The sequence below is a fragment of the Microcaecilia unicolor genome, chromosome 3 (assembly GCF_901765095.1).
Source record: "Microcaecilia unicolor chromosome 3, aMicUni1.1, whole genome shotgun sequence".
Taxonomy (NCBI): Eukaryota; Metazoa; Chordata; class Amphibia; order Gymnophiona; family Siphonopidae; genus Microcaecilia; species Microcaecilia unicolor.
The window spans coordinates 207522325-207542308 of NC_044033.1; the positions used below are offsets into that span (position 1 = coordinate 207522325).

Sequence of the window (19984 nt, forward strand, 5' to 3'; positions counted from 1 at the left end):
CATATGTGGAGGGAAGAATCATGTGGAGGACATTATCACAGAGCCAGTAATGACCAAGGAGAGGGCGACGAAAGTTCCCAATAAATGTAGGCACAGGATGGAGATTAGGATGCCCATAATGCGAGCCCCTATCCCAGGGGGAACGAAGAAGAAATGGAGACTTTGTACACCATAGGTGCCAATCCCCAATTGTAACAGACCGCTCATATGATGCAACCCCTTCATCCCCCGGGGACTTATGAAAGTAGAAAATAGGATGGGACACTATAGTCTTCTCAGTAGTATAGTTAGGAGCCAGATAATCACCTTGGTCATAATCTACAGGTATGGTAGTAGGGCACATAGGAGTACCTGGAGAAACTACCCACACAGGTTCCTCCTTCTCTGGGAGAACATTAGTATAGTTACAGGGAATGGGAAGAACAGTTGAGATGCTTCTTGTTAAACAAAACACTCCAGAGGCTGGATAGGGGGACGTAAAAACTGGCCTTAGAGAAGAGTCAGAGGGGGAAGTAGCATTATAAAAGGACCACCAAGTATAATCCTGGCTCCAAGGGCCTGAACTCGAAAAGTAGGGAGGTATAAGAGCTGGGAGTTGCACAGGGACAGGAACGGCTGGGACATCTGTAGTATAAGGAGAAAATCGGGAACACACAATACAAGGGGAAGTAATCTTTGCCTGGCTAATTAGTTCCTGGACTGAGTGTAACCAAAGGTTGGAGCGAGTTGGGGTATTAGGAACAAGGAGGCAAGGAGTAGAAAACAACAAAAGCATCCAAACTACTAACATTTTCTTTCTTCCTAATCTAAAACAAATACAGCAACTAATTAAGCAATTATATTTCAACAGTCTGTGCTAATCACAGATTACTCTCATATAATGTTCTCAGTCTTTGAGTTCTTATACCAGTTGGGATAGACCCTCAACTGACAAGGATCAAGCTTTCAAATTCCAAAAAAAGCCAGAATCAGGCAAGAAAGAGTCTCAGTGTGAAGCCGAAGTTCAGCCGCTCCTGCAGTATGCAGTTGACCCTTCTTTTCAGCTAGTAGATTCTTTGGTTCGGGTCAGGCGCAACTTCAATGGCTCCGCTGGATCTCTTTCTGCTCTCCACTGTCTAGGCTCCGTCTGATCCGTGCTGGGCTCAGTCTGGTCAGCAGACTTAATTCGAGACCAATGGACCCATGGAGTAATCCCTGCGACCTTCACAGCTGCAGGGGTAGAAAGCAAAACAGTAAAAGGTCCTTTCCATCGGGGCCCCAAAGGCTGAAGCTTCCAGTCTTTCACCCAAACTCTATCCCCTGGCAGAAAGGAATGTACCTGAGCCTGGAAGGGGACAGGGTTTATTTCTCTCACATAAGACTGAAGCTCAGAAATTACCTTACCCAGGAGGGCTACCTGCTCCTGCACCTGGGTAGACCCTAAAATCCCTATGTCTCCCTTAATTCCCTGTAAAATGGCTGGGGGCTTCCCATACACAATTTCAAAGGGAGAGAGGGCTGTTCCTTTAGTTGGGGTGCATCGGAGGCGGAAGAGGGCTAGTGGCAATGCCTGTGGCCATTTCAATTGGGTTTCCTGACAAATCTTTGCTAGGCTATTTTTCAAGGTTCTATTTGCTCGCTCAACCTGCCCTGAACTCTGGGGACGATAGGCACAATGCAATTTCCAGGTAATGCGCAATGCGCGGGACAGGGCCTGAAGTGTAGCTTCAACAAAGGCGGGACCATTATCTGAACCTATGGCAAGGGGCAGTCCATACCTGGGGATGACATCCCTAAGGAGAGCTCGAGCTACTTCTGTGGCTTTCTCAGTGACTGTAGGATATGCTTCCACCCACCCAGAAAAGGTACAGACCATGACTAAGAGGTATCGGAACCTACCACTCCTGGGCATTTCTGTGAAGTCTATAACTAGGGACTCAAAGGGTGTTAGTCCTCTAGACTGAACTCCTGGTGGAATACGGGGTCCCTGACGAGCATTATTCTGGGCACAGAGAGTACATCGGGCAGAGGCAGTGGCAACCAGACTATCCAATCCTTCCAGCACCACTACTCGACTGAGTAGACGGGCTAGTGCTGTTTTCCCTAAGTGTGATAGGTCATGAGCTTGAGACACTACAGGCCAAGCTAGGTGGCGTGGCACCAGAACTCTGGTATCAGGGAGATGTAACCAGCCATCAGGTCTCCTTACTGCACCTTCTTCTTGAGCCCATTTCTCTTCCATTTGGGTATACATAGGCGTCCATTCTTGCAGTCGAATTTGGAACAGGGGAGTCACAGTACTTGCTGGGGGTCCTCGAGCAGCTTCCTTGGCCACCCGATCAGCATGGCGGTTCCCTCGGGCCACTGGAGTATCTATTCTTTGGTGTCCCCTACAGTGAATGACAGCTACCTTCTTAGGGGCCCACACAGCCTCTAGCAGCTGAAGTATTTCAGGTCCATACTTAACAGGTTGGCCTGCAGCATTTATAAGTCCCTTTTCCTTATACAAAGCTCCATGAGCATGTAGGGTTGTGAAAGCATACTTAGAATCAGTATAAATGTTGGTCACCAGTCCTGCTGCTAGCTCCAGAGCTCGTATGAGGGCCACAAGTTCTGCTTTCTGGGCTGAAGTTCCTTGGGGCAGGGCTCTTGCTTCTATCACCTTGTCCTCTGTCACCACAGCATAGCCTGCCAGTCGCTTGGAGTTCTCCACATAACTGCTTCCATCTGTGAAATAAATTACATCTGGGTCCCTCCATGGAACATCTTTAAGATCTGGTCGACTGGAGTACACTTCATCCATGGTTTGGATACAGTCATGATCCGGTGGTCCCTCAGATGCTGGCAAAAGAGTGGCAGGATTGAATGTAGCCACTGTTTCCAGGTGTATCCGTGGATTCTCACACAAACTAGCTTGGTACTTAACCATGCGGTTATTTGTAAACCAGTGGTTGCCCTTATACTCCATGAGGGTGAGAACTGCATGGGGGACTTTAACAACCAGTTCTTGCCCCAAGGTCAACTTATCAGCTTCCTGGACCAGTAAGGCTGTTGCTGCAATGGCCCTCATGCAGGCTGGCCATCCTTTAGCCACTCCATCCAGCTGTTTAGACAGGTATGCAACAGGCCTCTGCCAGGATCCCATCATCTGGGTCAGCACACCCAGAGCAACCCCCTGTCGCTCATGGACATACAGTGAGAAAGGTTTCTCCACATCAGGAAGGCCTAACGCAGGGGCTTGGAGTAGGGCTTTCTTTATGGCAATGAAGGATTGTTGAGCAGTAGGTCCCCATTCAAATGGTTCCTTTTCACCCCCCTTTGTGGCTTAGTAAAGGGGTTTCGCCATCAATGCAAAATTTGGAATCCAAATTCTGCAGAATCCAGCTGCTCCCAGGAATTCCCTAACTTCTCTTCTGGACTTGGGTTGGGGAATTGCAGCTACCGCTTGCTTCCTACTAGCATCCAGTCTCCTACTTCCCTGGGAAATGCAAAAGCCCAGATACTTCACTTCTGACTGACAAAGTTGGGCCTTTGAGCGTGAGACCTTATAGCCTGCATCCAAGAGTAGCTCCAGCAATTCTCTGGTAGCCTCAAAACACTCTTCCTGGGTCACTGCTGCAATCAGGAGGTCATCTACATACTGGAGTAAAACTCGCCTGGAAGGCTCAGATTTAAAAGTCTTAAGGTCTTGTCCTAGGGCTGTCCCAAAAATGGTGGGGGAATTCTTGAACCCCTGTGGCAGGCGGGTCCATGTATACTGAAGCTTCCTTCCTGTTACTGGGTTTTCCCATTGAAAGGCAAAAAGCAATTGACTGGCGGGGGCCACCCGAATACAAAAGAAGGCATCTTTTAGGTCTAGTGTTGTGAAATGGGTAGCTCCAGAAGGTATCAATCCTAACAGGACATATGGATTAGGCACTACAGGGTGTAATGAGATAGTGGATTTATTGACCACTCGTAAGTCTTGGACTGGCCGGTAGTCCTCAGTCCCTGGCTTCTGAACTGGCAATAGTGGCGTATTCCATGGAGACTGGCAAGGTCGAATAATTCCATGGGATAACAGACGATTCAAATGTGCTTGAATCCCTTCCAGAGCCTTTCTGGGAATTGGGTATTGGCGAAGATGGATTGGCCGGGCACTTGGAAGTAAGTCTACATGTACAGGAGGAATATTTCGGGCCAACCCTGGGGGATTATCTTCTGCCCATACCCCACTGACCTGAAAGCTGTCTGCCAGGGGTAGGTCAACTTGGCCATGCGACTGATGCAGCCGCCATTCTTCTTCAAGAGGGCAGCAGAAACTCAATATACCCTTAGGGCTGGATGTCGGAGGCCGAAAGGAGACTGAAGTCTGGCCATCAGAGTCAAAAGAAATTTGGGCCCTAAGCTTGGACAGCAGGTCTCGACCTAACAAAGGGATTGGACAGTCTGGCATATACAGGAATTCATGAGTGACTATGTGTGAGCCTAATTGGCATCTACGGGTTGTCAGGAAGGGCCTCCGGTTCTGCACCCCCGTGGCTCCCACCACTCGGACAGTTTTTCCAGACACAGGCGCTAATCGCTCCGTCACAACAGAATGTTCAGCTCCTGTATCAATCATGAATGGAATTGAGCGGCTCCCTATAGTTAACTTGACCATAGGTTCCTGGGAGCCCAGTTTATAGGAACCCGGTCTGTCCTATTCGTCCCATTCTGCCATCTCGGCTATCCCGATGATGTCAGATTCAGCAGGCTCATATCTTCCCTCTCGAACTCGGCCTCGGCTTCCTCGATCTCCTGGTCCCCTTCTCAGTCCCTGGTGCCTCTGGGGGCATTCATCTTTCCAGTGCCCTCTTTCCTTACAATAGGCACACTGATCCCTCTCCAATCTTGGTCTGGGATTCTCCCCCCTTGGCCGGGATTGATTGAAGGAATCTCGGGCCCTGGCTGGTGGTCCGGGGTCCCACTTTGGCTTCCCATTAGCTAGAAGTCGACCTCGGTTAAGGGTGGAATTAGTAATGGCTGCCGCTAAAAGGTCGGCCTTCTTCTGCATCTTCCGGTCAGCCTCTCGGCGCACCTCCTGATCTCTATTAATGAAAACCTTGGTTGCGATCTCAATTAGCTGGGTGGTATTCATCCCTGCGAATCCCTCCTGACGCTGCAACTTCTTCCGGATATCTGGCATACTCTGGGCCACCAATGCGCTATTCACCATTCTCTGGTTTTCTTGGGCTTCAGGGTCAAATGGGGTGTATGTTCTGTAGGCTTCAATTAGTCGCTCTAGAAAGGCCCCAGGGGATTCAGTTGCCCCTTGGAGAATTTCAGAGACCTTTGCCAGATTAATGGGCCTCTTTATGCCTTTCCTCATACCTTCCAGTAAGTCCCGGCAATAGCCAGACAACAGTTCATAGTGCTGCCCATCATTTGGATCCCAAGCTGGAGCTGCGCGAGGAAACCGAGCTCTAACCCATCCCTCTGGATCCTGTGTCCCGTCGGGAACACGCTCTCGCGTGATGGCCTCAGCATTTTGCAAAATCTTCCGCCTCTCCTCAGTTGTGAAGAGGGTCAGGAGAAGTTGTTGACAATCAGTCCAGGTTGGGTTATGGGTGGCCATAATGCTAGTCACTAGGTCCACCACTGCCTGAGGCTTTTCAGTATAAGAGGGGTAATGCGTCTTCCAATTCAGGAGATCAGTGGTTGTGAAGGGTACATACTGATAGGCCTGTGCCTGTATAACCTGACCCTGATTATTAGGATCCGGTCGAGTGGTAGTTACCTGTCGGAGTGGCAGAACTCTCGAGGAGGTGGGAATGGAACCTGAGGTAGAGCTAGGAGCTACCCTCCTATCATGCTCAAAGGTAATTGCAGCGGGTCTAACCCATTCAGTAGAGGTAGGTTGAAATCCTGAGGGATGGGGAGGGGTACTCATAGACTGAGAGGTGGTCACAGGTGATTCAGTCCATTGAAAGGGATGCCGGGCCCCTAATGAGTGGGTAGGGGTGCTAGAGGGAGAGGCTGGGCTGTCAGGAGTTGAGGAGTCAGGGAGTGGAGCCCAAAGTGGGTCTACAGAGGTTAACAGGAGAGGATTTGGCACAGAAGGGTAGAGGCCAGGTGAAAAGTCCAACCTAGGGTGTGGCAGGTTTGGCACAGGAGGGGAAGAACTATCCGGAGAAGCCTGTGCTGGAGAGGCTTGGGCTGGGCGGCGTGGATCTCTAGGGGTGGCACGGAACCCCAACAATGGGCCATAAGGTGGTGGCTCAAGATCTGAGGGATCATCAGAGAGTATGGGTTTCTCAGACAGGGTAGGGGCGGAAGCCACCGATTGGGTGGTAAGCTTCCTGGGGCTCTTTCCCTCTTCTAGTTTAGATTTTCTAATCTTTCTTTGAACACGGCCTAACATGAATTTTACTGGGGATCCCATATAAGTTTTCAACCAAGAGGGAGGGTCAGTCACAAGGCTGTCCCAGGAATCTATATAAGGGAGTTGTTCAGAATATTCTGATTCTCCTACAACTATGCTGTAGACCTTCCGGATTACTTCAATATCTAAGCTGCCACTAGGGGGCCACCCCACTCCCATAGATGGCCACTCAACTTCACACAAGGTTCTTAAAGTACGTCCATAGTCATTAATTAAAAAACCTTTTTTAAAATTTCTAAGCATACAGTCTAGGGGGGTAACAATTTGTCTAGATGATGTCCCACCCATAATGCTTACAGTTACAACACACAAAAAGGGAGGGAGTTTTTGAAAGTGCAGTAAGGAGTCTCCACTCTTCTAACATTCAAGCATCACACATTCCATACAGAAAATCCCACCCAACAATTTCAGATTTCTCAAATACAGATAAGCTCAAGCGTTTTCGCTTCTAGTCCCCGCGACTAGAAGGTACTAGGGCCTTCGCTGAGAATTGATCAGATTCTCCTTCCCTCCTTCTTGAGGGGCTGGTTTACAATTTTCTAGCTAGAATTACAATACAAAATACAGAATACATACCCGGCGAATGTTCTCCAGTCAGTTGGGTGCTGGGATTAATGCAGGATTCAGGATCCCACCGCTGCCACCAAGAATTGTTGCAGGAATTGAGATAGGAATTTGTGATACTTCAGGAGTCAGACAGCACACACCAGAATGAGAGAGAAATCTTCTTTATTTGCCAGCAAACAAAGCAGGACATCAGTTCTAGCTCTCTTCTCTCTCTCTCAGCTCGCTGGGTCTTTCTCTCAGCTCTCTGTGTCTTTGTCTCAGCTGCTTCTCTTCTTATGCTGTCTTCTCCTTCTTCTGTCTGTTCCTTCTGTCCTTCTCTTTCTTCTGAGCTCCTTCCTTTCTTTCTGACGTAAACTGCTTCTGCTCCTACTTAAATAGGGTCCTAAGCCCTCCTCCTAGCCTAGCCCCCTTTACTCCCAATTGGTTAAGAAACTGATTGGCTACCTTGCCTCAACCAATCATTACTTTTGAAATATCAGTTACATAGGTTCCAGACATCCTAAACTGACCTGTGACCTGGGGCCCCTCAAGCCAGACATTTGGTCTCCAGAACTCTTACATTTCTCATTATGATTGATGTCTCATCTATAGCTTAAACTGGATTCCCTTAGAGACCAAGAGGCCCCATCTAACATTGGTTATTCTCATATTCCTAGTCTGGTTCATACTAACTGCTAACTAAACTCTGGCATTCATTAAAGAGGTCAAAAGCCAGGCTTACTTAATAGCATACAGATATACTTTCAAAACTATTCCTACAGTTACCTATAATTAATCAAGGAGAAGAGAGCTGGCTAGTTCTGACCTTTTTCACCTTCAGCTTATACATTGAACCAGCCAGAACTATGGCTAAGTCAAACCACATGTTGATCTCCTCAACTGCAGTCTTAAACAGCAGACAAAGGATCATTTTAAAAGTAACACAGAGTTGAACAAACATCCTACACAGAATTATTAATTTACACAGAATACAACATATTCTAAAGTAAGCATTCTTATAAGACATATCTAAACATCAGGAATATCTAGAATTATTTAGAATCTAACTATTTCCTTATAACAAAATCTACATATCAAGAACTTCTGAAATAGTATTTCAGCCTTTTAAACTTCAGCATGTCTGGCTTTGTTCATTCATAATAGTTTACAGCTGTGCCAGCTAGCATTGGCAATTCACAAGGGACAGAGTTGCATTTCTCACTGACCTTTCCTAACCTTAGCTCGGCAGCTAGACATTGAAACAATATGAAACATCTGGCATACCTTCACTTCAGTTGCAAAGTAAAGAGTTGAAATTTGAAATAAAAATTCAATTCAAATACCAAGCTTTTAACAGAATTAACCCTTCATATGATTTCTTATATATATTATGCCTATGGCTGCCTCAGTAGCAGTTTGTTTTCGTGTTTATTTATCTATCTATCTATCTATCACAGAAGGTCCATGGAGTTCTGCACATTTCTGGTTCTAACAGTACATAATACTGCGACCTGCTAGGGATAGTTATGACATTCATGCAGCCCTCACTGTATAAAGGATGCCCACCCCTGGTCTATATACCTGGCTCAATGTTATGCCAGGCATAATGAATAGCAAAATGCTGATGTGTAACCACAAACATGGAAATCCCCTCATTCCAGCACTAAAGATACCATAATTAAAAGATAGGGGGCACTTCTGCTGGCATTTAGGAACAGGGGATTCATGCCATTAACAGGTCACAATAAAAGTATGTAAAATAAGTCCCCCCCCCCCCCCCCCACCGATTCTGCCTTCTCAGTGCGATATCTGCTTCCGTGAGTCGATATTTTACAGCATCTGCCTCTGCCCTCTGGGTGGGGGCTCAAGATCTGTCTTGTACATCACACAGAAAAGTAAGGTGAGGGTGGGGTAGGCACCTGCTGCATATAACACCCCACCCCATCTTTTTGTTTGGCAGACTTCGATAAAAGCGAAAGTGAAAGGAGCAAAACTTAAAATCTACACATTTTAGCAACAAAATTGATTTTTATGTACTCCCATCAGTATGATACACGTGTACTATATGTTATATACGTATAAACTGAGCTACAGCGTGCGCTTGTATCTGATTTTTAAGTATTCTAATTTTTAACTATTTTAAGTTATTTAAGGCCACTCTGTGCAAACGGAATATTGATGTTCACATTTAAGGGTAGTCAGTTTGTCCGTAGCCGTCTCGGATTTTAGATACGATCTGTACGGAGTTGTTCGTCGTCTTACCCCTGTGTGCACTTCAGCCGCTGTCGGATCTCCCACGCCGGACATGATTTCTCTGCCCCCCCTTTTGGAGTAAATAAATGCGTGAACAGATGAAGGAAAGCAGTGTGGCTCCGTGCCTTGTCCTTGTCCCGCAGCTCGTCACCACACCACGATCCTGCGCTCTCCAACGTTGGAGGAGCTGCTCTATGAGACTATGAACGTTCCCGGACTACAGGACTGCCAGCCGCACTATACGCCTGGCAAATGCAATACGTGACCGCTTGCCCGGCCGCTCCACCGTTGGCCAGCAGGCGGCGCTGGTGCAGCATACAAAACCTAAAACATGTCTGGCAACAAGGTAACGAGCAGCAGAGGTGCTAGTAGTCCTCAGTCATGGAGCCACTAATTTATTGGAATATGCAAGCACAACCTGCACGCCGGATGCTGTCTGCTCAGCAACACGTGACGCACCAGTCTTCCACATTTCCATTGGCCAACCAAACAAGGAGTGGGCGGGGTGGAAAGCAGCCCAGCTTGGGGATTGGGGTGGCGCGGGAGAAGGAGGGAGGGAACTTCAGGGAAGGGTGTGGGGTTATTTCTTTAAAACGTCTCACCTGACCGATCCATTCCCAGTGCCACTGTGCTCAGAGGGGTTGTGTGATAAATCAGGGAGCTAATGGAATAATCCCAAGCAGCGGCTGTATTGAGGAGCAGGCAGCCCCTTGGATAATGTGTGATAAATTAATGCTTAAAGACACAGTTGAAACGAAAATTGCTAGTCAGTCTCCTTAGTCTGTGATTAAGTGTCCTTCCTTTACCCTTGAGAACTTGGTAGGGGGTATCAGCTCTTAGTACTTCCAATTACCACGGGCAAAGACAAACTTAAACTACCCTTTTTTGGATGTAGAGTCTGGGGCAGACAGAGTGAGTCCTTGGGCACTGGGAGTGGTCTGGACCACCCGCCCAGCTGCTGCCCGACACCTCCACCGATGCCCTCACTGCCCGGTCTTACCTGAAGGGTCCTGGTAGTCTAGTGGTCTTTGTGTGTGTGGGGGGGGGGGGGGGGAGCATGTTCTTTCCTGCCTGTTTTCAAAATGGTGGCTGAGACTTCCTGCAGTAGTCTTGCAGGTCTCGATAGTCTTGTGAGACTTCCTCGGAGAATCTCGGCTGCCATTTGTAAAGTTCGGCGGTGCCAGGCAGTGGGAATAGTGGCAGCACAGTGGGCAGGAAAGTAAATGTTCCCTCTCGCAGAGACCACTAGATCACCAGCAGTGTGCCTTTAATGGTAGGACTGGGAAGGGCTGTAGTGTGCGGCAGACATCTGGGCAGAGCCTCTTGGCCTTCGGGCACTGCCCAGCAGGGCCGCCGAGAGACTGAGCCGGGCCTGGGACAAGGCTGCCCCTGGGGCCCCCGCCAGCGGCAGCAGCGCCACAGTCCCCAGTCTACACCCGCCCACCCCCAGCCCCCTCCATCTGCCACTGGGCCCGCTGCATTCAAATCGGCAGCGCCTCACCGTGTGAAAGCGCAGCGCCGGCAGATCGCCCCCCTTCAGGCCTTCCCTCGGACGGGACACAGGGAGGGAAGGCCCGAAGGGAGGCGATCTGCCACTGCTGCACCTTCACACGGAGGTGAGGCGCTGCCAATTTGAATGCAGGGGGCCCGGTGGTGGACGGAGGGGGGCTGTCGATGGAGCCGAGGGCGGGTGGGTGAGACCAGAGACTGCAGCGCCAGGCCCCCCTTGGAGGCCCGGGGAATTTTGTCCCCCCTGCCCCCCCTCTCGGCGGCCCTGTTACCCAGTTGCCCGAATGGTCAGTCCACCCCTGGTAGAGTCAGACCATTTCATTTAGCCCAACATTTGTTTCCAACAGTTGTCAACTGAGGTTATAAATACTTGACTGGCAGGATCCCAAAAAGGCCAGTCCACCATTAGGCAAGACTAGACAGTCGCCAAGGGCAGAAGCTTCTTGGGGGCAGCAAAAAGCAACCAGTTTAAGTAAAACAATAGGACCATCCAGACAAACAATTAATGTTTTTATCAACAAAATGGTTATCAATAGAAATCAAACAAAATAAAACATGGAAAAGAAAATAAGATGATACCTTTTTTATTGGACATAACTTAATACATTTCTTGATTAGCTTTCGAAGGTTTCTTTGTCAGATCAGAAATAAGCAAATGTGGTAGCAGATAGTATATATAAGAGAAACATCAAAGCATTACCTTGACAGTCTGACAGAGTGGGAGGGTGGGGGTAAGCATGGGGACATCAAAGCATTTCATTGATATTCTAACAGGATGGGTGTTGGTAGATGACAGGAGGGTAATAAATAAACAGAGAGAAATACAGCTTTATGGTTTATAATGGGTTAGAAAACCCAGATCCTTATTAAGTCCTGTTTGTTGGGTGTCAAAATATTCAACAAAATGAATGGACAATTTTCAAATAAGGGATAGATTACTTTGGACATTGCTCTCATTATTTGTGTTTAAAAGTTTTGAGACTACACTGGAAGGACAGGAAAAGGGAGGAGAAATCCTGTTCTGCCTCTCTGCTTTCACTTTCTGTTGCAGCCTGAGACAGGCTCAGGGCCGTCAGAGAAGCGAGAGAGACGCTGCAAGTGACCCGAGGAGACTGTTCTGGGAACGCTGCCCCTGCAAGTGATCTGAGGAGAGGCAGAATCCCAGCGCTGGCTCTTCCTGTGTCTGTGTGAGCCCCCCACCCCCACCTCCTCGGTCCTTGGACATGGCACTGCTTGATGTGTGTGAGGGATCCCAAGACTGGGCACTGCCCCTGGGGGCACCAGACCCAGCACAGAGGGGCGATGGGATCGGCCACTTTTCCTTTTGTATTCAGAAGCCTGGACTTGCACTGCCCAAGGGGATTCAGGTAAGGAGCCCTGGGACTTGGAAAGAGGGCAGAAGAGGCACTGGGGACATGTGAAGGTCATCGGGCATTGGAAATGGGCACAGAGTGGGGCCAGGGGGGATAGAAAATTACGTTTGCATTGTCTCTCTGACAGAGAGGGCTTGGCCGCCAGCACTGCATTTCATTTGTGATCATTTCCACCCCTCCAGTTTTCGTTTCAGACCACATGATGCAGACAAGCTGTTTCTCCTTCTCTGTTCAAATCTGATGCTGTTCCAACAAACATGTTACAGGCCAAGAATAGTTGGGGAGGAGGGATTCATTATATTACACCCCAGGGTCAGGGAAGATATGAGCATGTGCTATTGGGTGACACAGATTCTGTAACACAGACACCTAGAATCTGAAGACAGATACGGTTCTTAAAGCCAGAGCCATCAGCAGGGATGGGCAAAAAGGGCATGAAGGTGGGTGCTAAGCTGGTGAGGCTGTGTGAGCATGTAAGGGGGAGGGGAAACAAAAGCAAACTTTGCCTGGGATGCCATTTTGCTAGGAACTGTCCTGCATCTCATCTCTGCCCAGTTTGCTTCCTGGTGCGGTGACACATGCCCCAGTTAGGTTCTGGTTTTCCCCTCACCTCTGCACAGCTAAGGATTCTCTGCCCCTCGTCCACGCTTTCTTGAATTCTGGTACATTGTTTTTCTCTCCATCATCTTCTGTACCCTGTATACTCAGAATCAGAGATTTCTGTGCCTAAAGATTCCCCTCCCCCTCTAAGGAATATTAAACAGTAATGTATTTAAAAGGCTAGTGTGACCTCACCCCCACCTCCCGTTCTGTCCTGGACAGAGCTCAACTCTCTGTCTGGGGATGGCCAGTGAACCCTGCAGGATGCAAAACATGAGGAATAACTTAGAAAAATAAATACATAAGCAAACAAACAATAAGTATAACCAGGGCAGTGCAGACAGCAGAACCAGTCATAGACTGCCAGTCTGTTGGCAGAATCTAGGACTAGGGTGAATGGGGAGAACCCCAAGTACCATCAGTGCACACAAAGTGGCACAGAATCATTCTCCTGCTTATTTGGACCCTGTCCCAGAGAGCTTACAGGTTGAAAGGAAGAGTTTAGAATCTAAGGTACATGTGACACGAGCAGGAGCATTCAAAGAGCAGATCTGCTCTCCTGCCCCATCTGATGAGGTATATATTGGGAGATGAGCACACTGAGAGGAAAAAGGGAGTTTAAGTGGAGATTTTTCAAGGACAAATTTCAGTTTTTAGCTTTTGGAACCAGACATGCACCCAAGCTCATTCCCTGCTGGGTTACTCCATGGGGGGGGGGGGGGGTTACAGTACTCATTTTCTTTCAGTGTTTTAACAGACTAAAACCCTTGGGGGCAGCCCTGGGCAATGCAGGGGCCCTGTAAACAGACTCACTGGGGGTCTCATCTCATTTGCAAAAGTGTATTGGAGCTCAAAAGTGGGACCATGTGCAAACATGATTCCTGAATGGTAGGGTCTGGCCTTGAATCCTGGTACATTGAAGGAATCTTTCTATTAATGTGAATAACTGCAGGGCAGCAGAACTAAAACTATTAACAATCTGTCTTTGCTTTATATGTAAGTTTATTGAAGACTGACAGAAAGATGTGCCTGGATGAGGGACAGATAGGAGGCGCTCAGGGAATGGAGCACCGCATGGCCTGTGTGGTTTATTTCTGGATATTCCTGTCTCATGTTCTCATGTTCTTCCATTCCAGCCCTCTGAGTTCCTGAAACCATATGTGGATGGCAGCACTGGAGTGAAAATCCAGTTCTGGCATGGAACCACCACTTTAGCCTTCAAGTTCCAGCATGGTGTGGTGGTGGCGGTGGATTCTCGGGCATCATCTGGGACTTATATATGTAAGAGCATCTCCTCTTACTCCAGGGATAGGGCTGTGTTCCTGAGATATGTATTTTTTTTCTGTAGCTGATATTCCTATACATAAATAATTCCTTTGGGTGCTGCTTGTGTGGGTGTACAACTACCCCTGGGACTCTGGCTGAGATCTAGCTACAGTCTATAAGTTACTGCAGAGTGACACTAGAAGACAAAGCACAGGATGTGTTTTTTTGTCTATAGCTGATTGTTGATGGCAAGCTAAAATGTCTGTATGAACTGGAAGATTTCCATTCCTCCAGCCCCTCAGGGCAGTGGTTACATTCCTAACTGGATTTTTTTTATAACCAAATGTTGCATTGGCCAACTGATAATCGTGTACATGTTTAATTCTGTGCTGTAAACACTGACCAGACATTTCTGAATGTGTGACTTTCTTTTTTCATTATCTGTTTCTGCCTCTTGCAGCTACGCTGGAGTTCAACAAAGTGAATGAGATTAACCCCTACCTGCTGGGCACCATGTCAGGGAGTGCTGGGGACTGCCAGTACTGGGAGCGGGTCTTAGCTAAGGAGTGCAGGTACACCATGTTCTGAGGTGTTAATGACCTGTGTGGAACAGCCTCTTGCACACACAGCTTGTCATATGTGTAACAAGATGGAATTAAATTGGTTTTATTGACTGGATAGATTGAGAGAGGAGATTTGAAGTGAACGTTAAATGAATTTTATTGAAGTCTGCTATTTTTTTATTTTAAATGTTATCTCTGCAAGCCCAAAAGCTATTGAAGTGATGTACATTTAGGTACATCAGGTATTTTTCTGTTCCCAGAGGCCTGAAACTAAACCCTATGAAAAGACATAAACCCAGGGGTTCTCTTTGTGTCCCCTTCAGGCTGTACAGGCTGAGGAACAACGAACGGATCTCAGTATCCGCAGCCTCCAAGCTACTCGCCAACATGATGCTGGAATACCGAGGGATGGGGCTGTCCGTGGGCAGCATGATCTGCGGCTGGGACAAGAAGGTAGGTGACACAGTGGCTTTCCATGTGCCCCATGAGATTGTCCTTCATTTACATAGCTGCCAGGTTTCCCAGTTCCAGGAGGGAGACTGTGGGCCACTCCTGGGTTTCTGGAAACCCCAGCCTGATCTCATTGATTTGACACTTGTATATCACCAAGCTGGATAAAAGTCATTCACAGTGGTTTATAAAGTATAAAGATTAAAAACTCATTCTCAAACTTCCAATTCATTCATAACCCATAACTTATGGAGCCTGACCATACAAGTGATTGAATATCAATCCCTATATTTTTAAGCAAAGGGAATGAGAAAACTTACACCCCCCCCCCCCCCCCCCTGTTTACAAAGCCACGCTGGCAGCTGCTGGTGCACTAATGCTGACACAGCCTAGTCACTTTGAATGGGCTGCTTCGGCATTGCAGTGCGGCTTTGTAAAGAGGGGTGTACGTTTTTAGTTCTTTTAACCCCATTAATGATAAAGATCTTAATATTGATGGAATGACTTTTTTGGAGTCTAAAATGAAAATACTGGGGGTGATGTTTCATAATTATCTCACATTTCAGTCTCAGTAGATAGAGGGTAGAGTTTTTAAGGTGTTTTGGAATTGACATTTCTTTATTTATTATTTTATTTATTGCATTTGTATCCCACATTTTCCCACCTCTTTGCAGGCTCAATGTGGCTAACAATACACCATGAATGTTGGAAATGTATAAGAGAATATACATTTAGTATTACATAAGGATCTTGTTTAACATGATAATGATGAAATAAGATAGTAGAGTGACAAGCAAATGCTGTAAGACAATTCTGGGTATATTTGTAGGAGTTCACATTTGTTGATCTTTATGGTATGCCTTGTTAAAGAGATGGGTCTTCAGTAGTTTGCAGAAGTTAGTTCATAGATCGTTTTCAGGCTGTGCGGCAGCGCGTTCCAGAACTGTGTGCTCAAGTAGGAAAAGGTAGAGGCGTGCGTTAGTTTGTATTTTAGACCTTTACAGTTGGGGAAGTGAAGATTGAGGAATGTGCGGGATGATGTTTTAGCATTCCTGGGTGGTAGGTCTATCAGGTCTGACATGTAGGCTGGGGCATCTCCGTGAATGATTTTGTGAACTAGGGTACATATTTTGAACGCAATGCATTCTTTAAGTGGGAGCTAATGTCACTTTTCTCGTACGGGTTTCACACTTTCATATTTTGTTTTGCCGAATATGAGTCTAGCTGCTGTGTTCTGAGCTGTTTGAAGTTTCTTGATTATTTGCTCTTTGCAGCCAGCGTAGAGTGCGTTGCAGTAGTCTGACTGAGTACCATTGACTGTACCAGATTGCGGAAGACAGTCCTTGGGAAGAAAGGTCTTACTCTTTTAGTTTCCACATTGAGTGGAACATCTTCTTGGTTGTGTTCTTCGCGTGACTCTCAAGAGTTAGGTGTCGATCAATGGTAACTCCAAGAATTTTTAGGGTATCCAAAATTGGAAGGTTCAGTTCTGATGTGGAAATGGTGGTGAATTTGTTCGTGTTGTGTTGAGAGGTGAGGATTAGGCATTGGGTTTTTTCTGCATTGAGTTTCAGTTGAAATGCATCTGCCCATGAATGCATAATATGTAGGCTTTGGTTGATATCATTGGAAATTTCCTTTAAATCTTGTTTAAATGGGATGTAAATCGTTACATCGTCTGCATATATATATGGGTTGAGGTTTTTGTTTGAAAGTAATTTGGCCAAGGTATCATCATTAGGTTGAATAAAGTCGGTGAGAGGGGGGATCCCTGTGGAACTCCGCATTCAGGTATCCATGTGGCTGATGTAGTCGTTAGATGTCACTTGGTATGATCGTGAGGTTAGGAACCCCTTAAACCAACTGAGAATGCTGCCTCCAATTCCGAAGTACTCGAGGATATGTAATAGTATTCCATGATCAACAATGTCGAAGGCGCTAGACATGTCAAATTGTAGAAGTAGTATGTTCTTGCCAGTTGCAATCGTTTGTTTGAACTTATTCATGAGAGTAACTAGTACTGTTTCGGTATAGGACTAGATTCTACTTATGGTGCCAGAAAAATCGGTGCCAAAAAAAATTTCCTCCTAAGCATATTCCATAAACTAGATTTAGGCACAGTTTATAGAAGACCCCTAGTGGCCATGCCAGCGCCAAAATCTAGGCGTGTCCATTTTCACCAAGTAAAATGGTGTAAATACCAGTCAGAAAATGAAGTGAAGCGTCTGTTTACGTTTTCCAAAAATACTAGGACAAGGGGGCATACGGTAAAGCTACAAAGTAGTAAATTTGAAACGAATCTGAGAAAAGTTTTCTTCATTCAACGTGTAATTCAGCTCTGGAATTCGTTTCCAGAAAATGTGGTAAAGGTGGTTAGCTTAGCAGAGTTTAAAAAAGGTTTGGCCAGCTTTCTAAAGGAAAAGTCCATAGACCATTATTAAATTGGACTTGTGGAAAATCCACTATTTCTGGGATAAGCAGCATAAAATGTTTTGTACTTTTTTGGGATCTTGCCAGGTATTTGTGACCTGGGTTGACCACTGTTGGAAACAGGATGCTGGGCTTGATGGACGTTTGGTCTGTCCTAGTATGGCAATACTTATGTACTAATGACACAGTGACAGAATTTGTCCCTGTTTCCACCCCGTCTCCATGGGTTCTGTCTCCATCCACGAATGGCCACAAAGTCTCCCTCCTGGAACTGGGTAACCTCACAGCTCTGTATTTAGCATAGTGCTGAAGTTGTTTCTCTTTTGCTGTCTTTCCCAGGGTCCAGGACTTTACTATATTGATGATAATGGAACCCGCCTTTCTGGTAACATGTTTTCCACAGGCTCTGGAAACAGTTATGCCTATGGAGTGATGGACAGCGGCTACCGGCACGACCTGTCCATAGAAGAGGCGTATGCACTAGGACGTCGGGCAATCGCCTATGCCACTCATCGTGACTCATACTCTGGTGGTGTAGTGAACCGTGAGTAACCTGATTAATAGATGCCTTAATACCATCTACAGGAGCTCTTTTGTATTTTATGGTAGGGCATTAATTCCAAGCATAGAAAAGTTCTACCTGTGTGCTGCTCCTAGTGTCAGGAGGTCAGAACTGCATCTGAGAAGGGTCACACATTTCTTGCCTTTGATTGGACTTTATTAACTTCAATTATGAAGAAATATTAATCAATCATTAATTAATATCCAGAGTTCAAAACAACTATTAAGATGGATCACCACAGCTTGTACTGACTATGCTCTGCCCCTAGTGTCTGGAGGTCAAAATTGCAGCTGGAAAGGGTTCTGCAGATTCTCCCACCTCCAACCTGTTTCCATTTCCCTTAGGTCACAGCTGCACCTGAAAAGTGTCTCTTAGTTACTGTCTATGCTCTGTATGAAAAGTTATCTGTGACTGTTGCTGAAACTTTCTCTCCTCCTTTGTAGTGTACCACATGAAGGAAGACGGTTGGATCAAGGTCAGTAAGGATGATGTCAGCGAATTATTGCACAAATACAAGGAGGAAAAACTATAGAGAGAAGCTGAGGCTTGGGAGGGTAAGGATGCAGCACTGTATCCTCAAATCCATGTGCCCACAGTGGAAGCAATAAAACAGAACTCCTGACATGGTTAAATATGACTGTATTCAGGTGCAGCAAGCTGTATCCATGCTTGAAGGAATAAACTGAATGGTCGAACCATTACATTTTGTTTTCATGTCTTATTGCTGTTAACATGGCAGTCAGCGATGAGAGCACAGAGCTAGTAGATTCTGGTTGAAGTCCCACTGACACCACAAATTCAGTGTGACAGTCTAATGCAGAAAGCTGTGACAACCATAGACCCTGGCTTAAAGCCCAAAGTTACTGATAACTTTCAGTTTGATATCTACAGATCTGGGTTCTAATTTCACCACTGGGACACCTACAGATCCAGGTTCTAATCCCACTACTGTGACACTTGCACCTCCAGGTGCCAATCCCACTGCTGTCCCACCTGCACACTTGAGCTCCAATCCCGCTTCTCCCATTGGGTCTCAGTGTTTGTCAGCCTGTGATTCCTGCAGATCCAGATTCTAATTCCACTTCTACCCTGCACAACAGCATAATGGGAAAAGCTGTGTTCTGAATCTAGAAATAGACAAAAAATAATTGTATTAAAAGAAAAAAACTTAAAATGTTAGCACTACTGTGTTGCATGGTCTCACTTAGTGTGAAGTTTGGTTCTGTGTTGCCTAGAAAATGATAATAAGAGCTAAAGAGGAACATATGATACCCCACAAAATGGGGTTCTATTTCCATGATTCTCTTACAGTATGACTGACAAATGGGATTTATGCAGACCCCTCTGGGACCCCCACTTAGAACACACACCAGCCAGGGTCTACCAACCAATGCTGTGAATAGTAAAAATAAACTCCAGTGAAAAGGTGGAACTAGCCCCTCCCCCTTGTTAAATGAGTCAAGAAAACAGAAAAGGTACAATATGAAGGGGTGGGAGAGGGGTCACTCCTCTGCAGTGGTTCCAGAGAGCTAACCAATGCAGGTAACCTCAACTAATCCCTGTTGTCCTCCCATGCCCTTCTGAACGTGAGAATTACCAAAGCAGCCCACAAGGGCGGCGATGTAGATGATGCAGCTAAACAGTCCCTGGGAATGTACAAGAGCGCACTATGTTATAACAGGAGGCTCAGCTAAATTTTAGAAATCAAATTGACGTACACATTGAAACAGATGACCTTCACTCCGGCAGAAAGATACAGAAATATTTCCCATCGTTTTGGGTGCCACAGGCTTCATCAAAAAGAACTTCTAAGCACATCTGCATAAGTGGCCTATACATATTACATCTTATGAACTCCAGAGGGAAGTTCTCTTGTACGATGCAAGTACTATGGTGGGTGTTAGCGGTAAATTTGAGAGACTGACATTATGTTCCACATGCCCTGGTTTAAGAGTGAGCCTTGTACATCCCATGACAGGAATGAACCTATTTGGAGATACTGCCCCCATGAAATGGAAATACACATCATTAGGAAAAGAACACAGAAGAG

General features: G+C 46.4%; 2 protein-coding genes across 2 annotated transcripts in view; one reads left to right on the forward strand and one right to left on the reverse strand.

Moving 5' to 3' along the window:
• PSMB9 (proteasome subunit beta 9) overlaps positions 1 to 9369 on the reverse strand; it is a 37779-nt gene extending 28410 nt beyond the window's left edge. Inside the window, exon 1 of the mRNA XM_030195316.1 lies at positions 9191 to 9369. Coding sequence (XP_030051176.1) covers positions 9191 to 9235 — 45 coding nt within the window. The 5' untranslated portion in view covers positions 9236 to 9369. The remainder of the gene's footprint in view (positions 1 to 9190) is intronic.
• A 2350-nt stretch (positions 9370 to 11719) lies between these two features.
• PSMB8 (proteasome subunit beta 8) lies at positions 11720 to 18635 on the forward strand. The gene is made up of 6 exons (XM_030195317.1): positions 11720 to 12057; positions 13800 to 13944; positions 14390 to 14501; positions 14816 to 14945; positions 17712 to 17916; positions 18378 to 18635. The coding sequence occupies exons 1-6, from the start codon at positions 11914 to 11916 to the stop codon at positions 18464 to 18466; spliced, it is 825 nt and encodes a 274-aa protein (XP_030051177.1). The 5' UTR covers positions 11720 to 11913; the 3' UTR covers positions 18467 to 18635.
• The last annotated feature ends 1349 nt before the right edge of the window (positions 18636 to 19984 follow it).

What these genes read in the sequence shown, in the direction of transcription:
- PSMB8 (XM_030195317.1), top strand. Translation starts at nt 11,914, where the DNA reads ATGGCACTGCTTGATGTGTGTGAGGGATCCCAAGACTGGGCACTGCCC. An exon ending in ATCATCTGGGACTTATATAT is followed by an intron (nt 13,945 to 14,389) that starts GTAAGAGCATCT and finishes TGCCTCTTGCAG; the next exon opens with CTACGCTGGAGTTCAACAAA. An exon ending in TCTGCGGCTGGGACAAGAAG is followed by an intron (nt 14,946 to 17,711) that starts GTAGGTGACACA and finishes TGTCTTTCCCAG; the next exon opens with GGTCCAGGACTTTACTATAT.